Source organism: Astatotilapia calliptera, chromosome 17 (assembly GCF_964374335.1).
Source record: "Astatotilapia calliptera chromosome 17, fAstCal68.1, whole genome shotgun sequence".
In the NCBI taxonomy this organism is placed as follows: domain Eukaryota; kingdom Metazoa; phylum Chordata; class Actinopteri; order Cichliformes; family Cichlidae; genus Astatotilapia; species Astatotilapia calliptera.
In genome coordinates this window covers 12840277-12854160 of record NC_137438.1, presented here as the reverse complement: position 1 = coordinate 12854160, position 13884 = coordinate 12840277, and the positions used below count along the sequence as shown (strand labels likewise).

Sequence of the window (13884 nt, the reverse complement as noted above, 5' to 3'; positions counted from 1 at the left end):
GTGCAGTGATATTTTCGATTCTGCAGAGGGCTGTCTTGCTTTAACACCGTGGACAGATTTCTTTTAAACAGGATTAACCCGCTGCACCTACAGGCTACGAATCACTTTAAAAACCCTGAAAGTTGCTGTGACAGTAGTAGAAATGATAAGCAGAGCTATAAATCTAACGGTAGTCGATCAGTGTGAGGAGAAGAAGACAGAGCAATAAAACGATTAAGCTGATACTGACAGACATTAACTGCCGAAGCACCACAGCACCCAGCTTTATGGGGAGTGGGTCACATTTACTTCCTGCTGGATTATGTTAACATAATAAACCGGCTTACTGGACACAGTATGCTTAAGTGTGGAGGGCATAGGCTTGTCTGCATGGAGTGGTGGAGTTAAGTGCAGTTGGATATCAATATAGATGTCACTCCTGGTGACATGTGTTTGACGCATGTATGATGACGTTATGTTTTCCACTGACACTCACACGTTGCCTTCAGAGGCATGAAATGTGGCTTCACATGCCTCAATACTATTGTTGTTGTTGGGTTTCATTAAAGCAGCATGTTGACTGGGCGTCAGCAGTTCAACCTCAGTGCAGATGAAAAATGTCAGTGATGCCAGAGATAACTGAGCTGATTAGTCTTACTGCCACTTTACCGTCTATAAAACGGACCTCATCAGTCAAGTCAGCGGACCACGTTCACATGATCAGAAACACAACTCTTCTTCTTGGAGTGAAATCAGACACTACCAACAGATAACACCAGCATAGCTGAGCTGAGATATTTTAGGATCTTCATTGCAAAGATATGATAATCAAAATACCTGCACGCAGTGCCAATGGCTTCTGCTATCACAAGCCACCAAAGTGTGTGCATGTGTGCTCTTTTAGCATGGAGGCCTTCTCACTTCAGATCATCCATATAGGTGCCAGTGCTGCACATTATTAAACAGAATCTGTTATTTTATTATTAACAGAAATTTTGCCAATCATCTGAAAGTCCAGAAAATCAGTTTGTGCAAAAACTAATACACATTAATTACTGTGGTGTTTATTCGAATCATCATTAAAACTAATTTGTTTCTCTTTTTCATTTCACTTTTATTTTACCTGGAGGTTAATTGATATAAGAATTTCTCTTACAGGACAGACGTGGTCAAAGCAACAATCACCACTAACAAACAGAATCTCAGAATCAGATTGCATCACTCTGGCATCAAGACAGCATCCCTCTGAGTGATAATGTGACAACATCCGTTACTTAATTTCTGCTTAATAGAGAGCTGCAGCTTGTCAGGCTCTAACATATTCCACAACATGAGCGATGCCAGATTTCCCCATTTCTATATTTCTTACTGTTTACACTTGTGCTGTTTAGATTGAGTGACCCTCATGCATGCTCCCATATTCACCTGTGCAGATGTAGCACAGCTGCATTGACCTAAACTACTGTCTCACTCTGTTACCTCTGCATCTGAAGATGATGTAGTCTTTCTTCTCTTCTTTGTGGAGAATAATTTCCACAGCCGTCGCCACAGAAAAGTGGCCACCAGACACACACTGCCTAAGATCCAAAGATCTTTATCCCTTAGGAAGTTCTCCATGATGGAAGCCTTCCTCTTCCTCTTCCTGTCCCCGCTGTCTGCCTGCACGGGCTGTCCGTCTTATTTCAGGCTCTTTGCTGGCTTGGGTGGCTGGCAACAAGATGTTGACAAGGGAAGAGGCAGCAGGCCTTATTTATGAAATAGCTAGGCTCCTGTATCATGTAATGCTAAATCGTTTGCTTGCAGCGGTATCAGAAGAGGACAGGGTTTCTGTGGAGTCGAGCCACCCGCCCACCCAGCCACCCATTCACCCTCCACCCGGCTTCCTCCCTACCTCCCACCACAGGACCTAAAAGGAGAGAACACGCTGTCTCTGAGACGAGAAGGGGACAGGTGGTGTAGGGTTCAGGGTGTCGTTGCTGTACGCAGAATCAGATGCCTGCTGCTGTCCCTGCTGCTGCAGGCATGTCAGTGAGACCCCTGTGGTATCCTTTAACTTCAGACACAGCACTTCATACATGTTTCAGCCCTCTTTAGTCTGCCTCCCAGGCAGCCGCTTTTTCCTACTTAAGCCTCACATATAGGCAAAGACAAGTGCATGCATCACTGCAGACACACCTCATGGCAAACAGTTACACAAGCATGCATGACTGGAAACAAACACTTGCAACTGAGTGCTGCTAAATTTGCATTCTCTTCAACAGCACAGGTGACATTAAAACAAGAGCTGAAGCTGAAGTCTTTGTAAGTGCAGTATGGTGTCCATAGTGAGTCAAAGACAGGGAAAAGGGGACCTTCTTTTTAAGGTAATATTGTGTATTAATTATTGGAGGTCACGTAAAAAGAAATATTTGTATGGAACTCTACGTAGTCCTATGAAAAGTGTGTTTACTAGCTTGGATCACCACATTTAGCAACAATAACTTCTCCGTATCACTTTATTATTTGTTTATGCACAGCTCCCTTAAGGTTCAACTACACCATTTCAGTCAGATTGAGGTCTGGACTTTGACCGGGCCATTGCAACATCTTGAGGTTTTCCTTTTTCAGTCCTTCTGCTGCTGATTTGCTGCCGTGCATAGGAACCTTGTTCTGTCGTATGACCAGTTGTGACAAAGTTTCAGTTGTCAGAAAAGCAACACCTCACAACTGACTCTAGAATACTTTGGTATACAGATGAGTTTATGGTAATTTTCTTGACGGCAAGGTGCTCTGGTCCCGTTACTGCTAAAAAGCCCCACCATTAAGGCTTGACAGTTAGCACGAGGTGTTTGTCCTGCTGTTTGGTGTCACTCTGCGTTATGGTCAGACATTTCTACTTTGGTCTTATTTATCCAAAGGACATTGTTTCTGAAGTCTTGTGGTTTGTTCAGATACAACTTTGCAAACCTAGGCCATGTTACCGTGTTTTTTTTAGAGAGAAGAGGCTGTCTCCAGGCAACCCTTCCAAACAAACCACGCATGTTTGTACCCTACAATAATATCTCTCTGTATAATTTCAGGGTCTTTACCTTACCGTGTAAAGCACTTTGAGGTGACTGTTGTTGTGATTTGCCGTTATAAATAAAAATGGGAAGGAACTGAATTGTTCTGACTCTTTGTTATTTTACTGTAATGAACTTGAACATAACACACTAAAGGTGGTTTTATGGTGCAGCAGAGTTTGGTGCGCGCTCCACTCGGGGGATTGCCCATCTGCCTGCAGAGAGATTTTGAGATTTAGCTCCTGTGTTTTTTGCTGACTTTGAGTGAAGTTGCTGGGATGTGAACTCCTGCAAAGACTGTAGCATTGTGTTAACACACCTGAATGCTTCAGCAAACTGCCAAGAATTTTATAGCGCTGCTCGCACTCGCTGTTGATCAGTCAACCGTGTGTATTTTATTATCAGCACCTGGCTGCTATTTATGATTTTAATTCTTCAGGAAGCAGTAAGGGTACACTTATTTAATGTGTAAAATTCTGAATTTATATTAATAATATAATAATGGATTGCATTATATAGCGCTTTTCAAGACTGTCAGAGCACTTTACAATTCCACTATTCATTCACACACTGGTGGAGGCAAGCTACAGTTGTAGCTGCTCTGGGGCAGACTGACAGAAGCGAGGCTGCCATATTGCACCATCGGGCCCTTTGGCAATCACCACTAGGCGGTAGGTGAAGTGTCTTGCCCAAGAAAACAACGACCGAGATTGTCCGAGCCGGGGCTCGAACTGGCAACCTTCCGATTACAAGACGAACTGCCAACACTTGAGCCACGATCGCCCCCTAATTTCACTTTGAAAAGAGGAGAAAGAAAGACAAAAGACTTCTCATGCTTGCCTATCTTTATAGAGTTGTCTTTATAGATCTGGTCAGTTGTACAGTGATAGTGGAACATGTTAATGTTTGTTTTTTTGTGTAAAGTTTTATTTTGCTGTTTTCATGTTTTCAGCTTTTTCTTAAGAATATTTTACTTTGGTGCTTCTAAATGTTTCTTTAAGAGATATTGAGACTTTTTCTTGTCCTCTTTGTCAAAACTTACTTTATCAGTTTGACAAAAGTGTAGAATAGACCTTTTCAAAAAGACAAAAGACTTTACAGGTGTTCACATAATATTGAAGATTCTTCACTGCAGCACTCTAAGGCAAGCTTGATTTAACAAGCAACAACAGTTGGGGGTGGGGGGTTAAGTGGTCATAAATGTTGCTGAGCAGGAACCCTGGGAGGACAAACATTCCCCAGTGGGAATATGAGGAGAACCTCTGCACAAACAGATCAGGGGCAGAAGGGTCAGCATTAGGTAACGATGCTGGTGGATCTGGAAACTAGCCTGCGATATTACGACAACATATAGTTGTTCCTAAGAGACAGTGTTTTGTGGAGCATTGTTGTGTGTAGATTCTATTCCACCACAGGTATAGTGTATTCTTAATTTGTCATTTATTACCTTTAAACTGGCTCCAAAAAGTACGCTGGTACAAACATAAAAGCCATTTTAGGCCTGCGTGTGCGCGTGTGTGTGTGTGTAATAATATTCTCCTGAGAAAAGCAAAAACTGGCAGCAATAATGTTGCCATTATCACCAAATTGCCAACTAAGATTTAAAATGTGACATATAAAATATAGCAGGCATCATTAGTTAGTGTACATTATCAGATTTTCTATACTCTGTTAGTCTTGCCCAAAATTGCCATGCAGTTCTCACAGCCTGGGCTTCTGTCATAACGTCTTAGTTCATTGTTTCTTACTCTTACTCTTTTTTGTCGTGCCTACTGTGTTCCTTCTATATTTGCCTTACTGAGCTGAGCTGATTTTCAGTGTTTTTATTCTTTTCCCTCATTCTTTTTGATGCCCCTGTTAGAGTCTTATTGAGTTCACCTGTACTTCATGATCCTTCTTTCTCTCCCTGGTGCATTTTTGTTATTATTCTTTTACATTTTATTAGTTATAAGTTGTCCTGGCACACTAATTTTTCACATTTTACCCCTCGTCTGTGTTGTCTGTCCTCTTGCTTGTGTAATGCACTGGTGTAGCCTCTTTTCAGCATCTAAAAGAGTTTAGCACACAGCTGGAATAGACAAATGATGGAGGGAGGAGGACTCTTGCATTTTAGTGCTTTACAATGTAAATAAACACAAATCGTCTCTTTACATGTGGACTTCAACCACTTGCCTCAGTGGCACACACAACAGTCTGCCGCTTTTTAAAAAGGCTGCTTTGTAAATAATGAATGAAGCATTTACTAATACGTTAATAATGCTTTATAGTGTGTAGTTATTATAAAGTGTTACCATAACAAGTTATTAAAGTTAAAAAATAATTTTGACAAACTAAGATTGACTTAGAAGCAAGCGTATGGACATTGACTGTAGCTCATATTCATAAAGCGATCAATCCTAGAAGTATGTATCCACTTTCTAAATAAGCAGAGCAAAGCAGTCCAGGGCTGCCATCTTGTGGCAACTGGAGCTGTATCCTGTGAAGAGCCAAATTCATTTCAGTGTGTGGTTTTATGTACTGTATGATAGACGGGCAGAGTTGAGGAGGTTCAAGTGAGCAATAAAAAAATTAAATAGACCTGCAGCGCCCTCTAGTGAGCTTGCTGTACTTCACCTGTCAAGGCCTCTTGCATGCCAACCCCAGTCAATGAATGCTACGCTTTCTATGAGGCGCTGTGAACTAGAATAGTGTCTGAGAAGCTGATATTTAATTGTCAGTTGAGTCAGGAGTGAATAGAGAACCTTTTACCTAAGCCGATTAGTGTTGAATAAAACAACACTGAGTGATCCAAATCCAGATCAGTGATTCACCCGATCACAAACCTCAGTGTAATGTGTGAACAATAACAGCGAGGAGTGTAAAATGAGTGCATATTACCTGTTGGTTTCTTCCCTCCAGCTCCACATGTTTGAGCTCCCAGAAACAGCGCATGGTCTCCACCTTCTCCAGGTGTCGGTAGAAGGCCAGGCGGCCCAGGCGGAGGCTGTTGCTGCGGTTGCGGATGGCCTTCAGTCCCTCCATCTTTTCAACAATGGGAGACATGGGTATCGGTGGTGGTACAGCTGATGGGGGAGGTTTTCCATTTTTATTAGCAGAAAGGGACTCGTTACAGGGAGTCTTCTTGTCCGACCTGAAATTATGACAACCAATCATGAACCCACTCGATAAAATCTGCTGTTAGAATCATTAGTCTTAGAAATCAACACAAAAAGATTCAGTTCAGTTTATATTTGTATAGCTTTAAATCACAACAGCAGTCATCTTAGAGTTCATTATATTGTAAAGTAAAGACAATAATAACCTGGATCTCATTCCTCACCACCTCCTGAGAGACAAACATCAATGAAAATCTAATTTGAAACCACATACAGGTAAAATTATAGTTCAATTAAATTAAATTGTATTTATATAGGTCCAAACCACAACAACAGTCACCTCAAGCAACCTTATGATGCAAGAATAAGACCACAGAATAAAGCAGAGAAAGCCCCAACACACGACCCCCTTTTGAGCAAGCACTTGGTAACAGTGGGAAGGAAAACCTCCCTTTTAACAGGAAGAAACCTCTGGCAGAACCATGCAAACAGGCTTTTGTGACTGGTTTGCTAATGGCGGCTCTGAGATATGTAAAATATTAAAATGTTCTCCCTGATGCCCCCTGATATGAGTTACTGGATCCGCAAATCATTCATCAACAGGCAATGGGTTTTTTTTCCTGAAGGGCAGCTGACAGACAGAAGCACATAAAACACATGCGCAAATGCACAATCACACAACTGAAATCCAGGCTATTTGCACTGCCTTTTAAATACTTTACACACAACACTCTGTCTTTTCCTTTATTAGTATTTTTATGGCTTCAAATTGTTTGAACACTTTTCATCTAAAGTAATGTAGCAGGAAAAAAAATCAATCTGAAGCCTTTGCTTCCACTTTGGACGTTTAGAATATCATGTTAAAATCATCCATCAGGGAATATGATTAAAAAGAAATTCAGAATTAGAACTGAGCCAAGGTGCAGACAAAACGTTGCCACTGTGACTCTAGATAACTGAAAACTTATGATGCAGAGATCATGTAAATATAAACTGACAGACAGCAGTTCTGTTCAGTGATTTGAAAATTGCTTTCCCTGTAGTAATGCCACATGTAATATCAAAAGGATTGATACCTTAGTATTAGCAATATACTCTTGCTCGCTCTAATCTACACTGTTGAAATAGCTGTACATCCCATACGCTTTGATCCAGGCCTCCAGTGTGAAGCAGTATGTCAGATCCAAATGAGATGACTGATGATGTGGTGGAGAAATCCACTCTGACGCCTGCTAGCGACAGCTGGCTTTCTGCTGTGCTCTACCTGTTGAGCCTCTAGGGAAGTCATGGAAGATCACTGGGGATATTTATACCTCTAGAGTGTAAATGTTCCAGCTCTTCTTGACAATTACAGAGGCCAGAGAGTGGCTGCAGTTTCAGCATGGTGCATAAGCCTCTAATGCAACCTGTGTGTAACAGCCAGAGCTGTTTCTCAGCATCAGAGGCTTTCTCGGGGTAGGATTTCAGCTTCAGTGAACCAACAGAGTGGCCATGGATGCACCTGTCACTGCTTCTTATATTGGCCTTTTTTTTTCTTTTTTCTTTTTTTTACATTTGGTGATTTGTTAATAGTGGGGATATATTTAAACTGTATAATTGTTTTCTTTTATTTCTGTTCACCTTTGAATTGGTTTGTGGTAAATTGATCATTTAAACTTAGAGGTAGATGAAAGTGTGAAAATGTTTGAACAAAGTTTGCATATGTAGAATCGCAGGAAAATAACATGTCACTTTTAAAGTGCACTTGTAAGTTGTACTCCCTTCTCCAAGAACTTTCAATGAGACACGTCGTAGAACATTTGTGTGAATACTAATTTGCAAACGATCATTAACAGTTAGAGGCAAAATAGATCAACATCGCTATTAAAAAAACCCCAAATAACTGCATTGCACTTATTTGACTAAATGACTGTATTTATCTACTCGTGATGAGGATGGCAGTTAGCAGGTGGAACACAAAGCATAACTGCAGTTCATGCAAACAATGGACAACATCCTGTACCTGCAGCCTTTTGCTGAGGCGCTTCTCAAAACCAACATCCTATAAAGTGCAATTATTTACAAGCTATGCCTCTGGCTGCCACAAGGCATATCTGGCTTCATAGTTTTTTGGAGCTCACTCTATTTATAGGCAGCAAAGTATTTGAATTGTCAAAATGTCCCGTGACCTGACATTATTAGTACTTTACTTAAACTCAGTCAAGGAGAAAGAAAGAAAAGAGTCACGTGTGATGAATCAATGAAAACATAATATGTAAATAAAGATGTCTGCAGCTCTTTTTTAAAAATAAGAAGTATTTAAAACATCCTGAACGGAAGGAAAGGGAGACTTTGTTCCTGCTTAGCTGAATACAGAAAAATTCCTTCATAATACTGATTCATGGAACCAGCTTTCACAATGACTTTTTAATCAGGTGTGACCACACACAGTGCATATGGCAAAAGAAAACATGTCCACCACTTTATTTGTCAGTAAACCACGACTTCCTTTTACAAATTTCATCCTATTTTATCCTTGAGTGATGCTTAAAAACAAGTTGTTGGGGAGTCCATGTAGCTAAATCCATAAATATATTAGGTTTTTAGTGCCTATGAGCAGAACATTGTGAATTTTACATATTACTAATTGAATGCAAGCCTAAAAGCTAAGAACTATTTCTGCCACTCACTGTGAGACACACTGCCAACTGCCCTTCCTGTGGCTTCAAATCTATCTTGAAGAGGGCCTGTTTTGACTGTCAGCTGGTGCTGAGACGGCCCACAGCCCTTGCCTGTCCTGTTTGCTCTGTCAGACAGGCTGACCCTTCGGTCGTTTGTTTTATAGGGCTTTATTTTGGGTTCTCTGTAGTGCAGGGTGAAGGTCAAGGGGCGCGCTATCACCAGATATGGAAAAAACCTCAAATGGTAAAACCATTAGGAGGCATGAGCTATCAAAAGGCTTGTTGCCAGGTGGACAGGAATTAAAACTGATTAGTTTGCTTTCCATTGTGGTCGCTTTGACTCATTCCGGTTGTTGTTTCAGCCGCCCATTACATAAAAGCATTGTGGATGCGGCTGTTTCATGTACCCCCTGGCAGTGAGCATGTCCAAGCACTGCTGTAGTTTGTGTATGTTTGCTTAGCTTGGCGGCATTTAGTAATCCCTCTCTATAAAATGGCAGGGGGGTTCCTATCTGTCTTCTCCATCCTAATCCTTCCATGTAACCGACAGGACAAACTGCATGTGTCTCATAACTCTTAAAGTAGCAATGAATCATGAAGACCCTTGGGACTGTTTGAAGCCTCAAGTGTATGTTTAGATGAGCACCAGAAAACTGTTGGCATCTTTCAAAACCCCCTATGATGCCAAGTTGGCCACAAGGGTACAGTAATAACAGGAGACATCAATGTCCAAACCTGCCTTTGAAACCCAAGCTATAGATCTGAAAAATCTTTTCAGATTAACTGTCCATAGTTTTAATATATGTATGATACCAATACTAGCAGGAGGAGACAGAAATGAGGTGTTTTTCAGGTGAAACTATATCTTTGTGTTAGGGATTGTTGCCAAACTCTGTGTCTATACACAGCTGTAGGTTTATTGTAACAGGTTAATTTTACAAAGTACACTGAAAAGAATCACAGTGAGGGACACAATGAAAGACAGTAGCAACAGGTGGCAATAAAACACTCCTCCCTGTCTTTTATGCCTTCTCAAATGATTGCCACAGCACAAATGCTGCCGGAGTAATAAAGTTTCCCGTCACTGTAAAGCACTAACAGGGCCATTCATAAATAACCTTAGTGGAACAACATACTTTAGGACAGTGGTTCCCAAACATTTTCTGCTAGGCCCCCCTTTGTTTTACAAGAAAAATGTACAAACACATCCTCCAACCACACACACCCATATTTTGCTCCATTGTGTTTATTTCACACCTCAAACATTTAGTAAACGATTAAGCAAATACAAGTAATCTGCAATAAATTACAGGTAGTAAGAAAATAAACTACTAACTCTTTTACGCTATGTCCGCACCTACATGGGTATTTTTGAACACGCAGCTGTTTCGTCCACACGTAAACGGCGTTTGGAGTCACCGAAAACTGAGATTTTTTAAAACTCCTTTTTTGCGTTTATGTGTGGACGAGGAATACAGAGTTCATTACGCAACGTCAAAGGTATGTGCCTTTGTCACGTCACGCTGTGCGCCACGTTATTGTTTACATGAGATGAATTGCAGAATGGCAGATAGAGACAAAATACTGTTAATCTGACTATCTGCAGTTTTTACACGCTTACATATACACACGCAGTTACTGTCCCTCCATTTAGAAAGGCAGAGGCGTCACGGTGTAATAATATTCAACATCGCTATTAATACATTTTTCAAAAAATGCCTCTGTGTGCAAAATGGGTTCAAAAACATAAATAACGGTGGGATACTGTTTGTCCGTGATTTGAACTAAGGGAACAAATCGTGGCAGGATCAGCCTGATATTATTTGTATCCCGCTGTAACTTTACTGTATAAAGAACTAACATCTCCAAAATGTCAGGAGTAGTTAGTCATTGCGGGCCCCACAATTTGGTAAGCTCTGCTTTAGGATATCTATATATATCCACTTTTACAATCAGGTAAAATGTCTTTAGCAGTGAAGTGTAGATCTGACATGGATGCCTTTAAAAGACATGGATGCCTTTCTTTTTATAGTGTCCAATACAAACATATGTTTGGGTTCCTTTCAGCTCAAAGACTGGAGCACAGGAAGGAGAATTAATCAACTTTTTCCAAAAAGAGCACCGTGTACAGATTTGAGTCACAGTGAACAAATTCTGCACAATCAGTGTTTCTTGTGGCAAATTTTCAAATGCAGATCCAGAAATTATCTGCTGCTAGGTACACACACTTTGTAGTCACACTTAACTAAGATAACATTAAGTGGGGCGAGGAGACACAAAGTCGGCTGCACTTCCGTTTGCTTGCATTGTGTCCACATGTGGATGCATTTGTGTATGCAGGAAGTACCCATGCAGCCATGTGGAGGTAACCTAAGGCCAAGCTCTGTTGGGCCGTGTTTTTATCATGCAGGCATGACACAGAAACACCAATAGGGAAAATGAAAGACCTGTTTTAAGTGTTAGGCCAGAATAGAAGGCCTTGTGCCAGTCGGCTCAAATGGGGGTGGGGTGGTGGCTTGGAATGGACAGTCTTCAATCCCAGGTTGCTATCTTTCTCTCTGGGGCCTCTGCTGTCCTGGTTTAGTAGCTGCATGGAAACAGCCATCAAAGCCTATAAACCACAGGAATGTGGGGGAGGTGTCTGTGTGTCTATATGGAGAGTAGAATATTAGGGAATATTGTCATCCATAATCAACCATATTTGTGCCTTCTCTCACACCAAATGAATGAATAAAAACAGGCTATAATATGTATATTTAAAAAAAAAAAACATACAGTATTTAAAAAAGCATAGCTTTTTAAATTTCCTCAGTTAAAGGACGTGCTACTCAACACCAGTGCTGATCACTAATAAAATGAAACAGCAATGCTGAACCTGAATCCCAGTCCACACTGCTTAATTAGAGGGGGCACTCAAGGGGCAGCGGTCATTACAAATGAACAGGCATCAAATTAAAAGAGTTGACCGCCCGACACTATGATATCAAGTGATCAGCAGGTTTATTTTTCTCCATCTAAACTCGACATTCTCTCCTTTTTAGCTTGCCAGCACGCTTTCATCACAGTTAAAGCCAAGGTGTGATCTGCCATCGGACTGTGGAGGTTCTCTGAGGTTGAAGCCAATTTGTTACTGAGCCCAGGCAACCCCGACATTCCATTGCAAGTGCCATATACAATATGCCTACATGCGTATTTAAATGCGTTTTAGGTGCATGGAGTTCATATGAGCACTGCCTTCTCAAAAAATGCGCAAACTATTTGCGGCCGTTGCATTAGACTTTGTGCAATCAAACAGCAGTTTCTCATATATACATGCCTAGTACGTATGCAGACTCTAATCTGATACCCATTAGGCGTATTCAGTGCCCACATCCCCTCCAATCCTTCGTGCTGACAACTACTCAGCAACCCAGGCAGTAACAGAGTGTAACCGTAGAACTTCCACACAGTGCACTTTCCAGTTTCGCCAAGAACAAAGCAGTGCTCTCCTTTTAGTCCACATCAAGAACACCTGCTTTCTGCTTTGAAACAAAGTTAAGTAGACTTCATTAATCAAATGTTCCCAATTTACTGCATTGTTACACATAAATACAGTCATGGGAACCCTTTAACTGTGTAAGAAAGAGATTTGGGATAAAGACTTGTTATATTTTACATTTCAAATATATGTTTTGTTTTTTATTTTTTCAAATAGTTTTTAAGCCAAAGCTTCCCAGAGAGTAAATCTGTCTCACATGCATACAGCATATGGGTAACTGGACAAGCGGCATCTTGCACTTGGTGCAAACGATCCCACAGGAGAAGAGGTGTTAGAATTCAAAACACGGTCATCATGTAAGTTTAATGTTGCTTTGCATTTCTTGCCATTAACAAAAATAGTCACTATCAAAAATGTTTCTTTTACTATTTAAGTCAGGGATTAGAATATGACAGCGGTGAAGGATTTTCCACCTTTCTCCACAGAAAATCCTGCAGTGGTAAGGAAACAACACTCACCCTGGGTGCACATTTGCAATCACCAGAATCTTCTTTTCCTTTCCTCCCATGTCTTTCATGGGTGTGATGGAGTCCGTGTCTCCAGGTTGCCTCTCTTCCTCCACTGGTTTTCGTTTTCTTCACCAGATACTGGATGTGTTGCTTTTATTTTTTTACTTCTCTACATACACGGAGCAGCTAGGACGGAGTGACCAAATGTGACTGACAGACTGACAGATGAGGACAGATAACTCAATGGGAAGCTCTGGCTGCTTGTGGCTATCTGCGCCGGGAGCCACAGCCGCCCCGGGATAAGCACCAGAGGAGGGCGGGTGAGGGAAAAAGAGGGTGTGAGGGAGGAGGGTGGGGGGTGTCTGCTCTGGGACTCAGGGACCACAAGCAGTGAGAGAGTGGAGGAAGTGTTCCAGGGAATGTGGCTTATTATAATGGAATGAGCGGAATGCCAGAGTGCCGTGTGTGTCTGCAAGAGGAGGGATGATAGACTGAGAGAGACAGAGTGGGGGGAAGCAAGAGGTCAAAAGAGGGAGGGAGCAAGGATACAGACTGAGGTTTTAAAAATGTCTACTTGGTTTATTGTTTACTTTTATGTTTAGAGCAACATTACTATTTGATAGGAGTCACAAGTCTTTCCTCTGATCAACTGACTCTCGTTTTAACCCTGTTTTGGTCTCTACCACCTATTTGATTGTTTTCTTTGTGTTGATGATGTCCTTTTTATCTGCTGACGGATATGACATCATCAACAAAACAGTAAAATGTCAAAGATATGGAACATTCTAACAAATAAAATCCCTCTAGAGCTGGGGGTTATATTGTGTATCTGTCTAACTGGCATGGAAGGTCAAGTATTGTGAGTTAGGTTGTGTTAAGTTTTATGAAACATAAGACAGACTTGTTTGAGTAAAAGAAACCAACACCAAAATTCATTAAGAGTAATATAGGACAATAGAGAGGGGAGATATATGGGGAGTAATGAAACATAATAAGCACTTGTGCCCTTTGATTTCCATCTGTTAAACCCATCTACTGGTGCCTGAGACACAACATGAAAGTGATCCACTTTCTCCAAGTCCCAAGCAGTCGCACAACCTGACTGTTGACATTTGATCATTG

General features: G+C 41.1%; 1 protein-coding gene across 2 annotated transcripts in view; it reads right to left on the bottom strand.

Moving 5' to 3' along the window:
- The window catches only part of mylk4b (myosin light chain kinase family, member 4b), a 33977-nt gene extending 20615 nt beyond the window's left edge, over positions 1 to 13362 (bottom strand). Inside the window, exons 1-2 of one of the 2 annotated variants that reach the window (XM_080291401.1) lie at positions 12772 to 13362; positions 5898 to 6150 (exon numbers count right to left, since the gene is read on the bottom strand). In XM_080291401.1, coding sequence (XP_080147527.1) covers positions 5898 to 6150; positions 12772 to 12830 — 312 coding nt within the window. In that variant the 5' untranslated portion in view covers positions 12831 to 13362. Of the gene's footprint in view, positions 1 to 1458; positions 1709 to 5897; positions 6151 to 12771 lie in introns of those variants that run through there. The other variant, XM_026147943.2, reaches the window with a different exon arrangement.
- Positions 13363 to 13884: the final 522 nt, after the last annotated feature.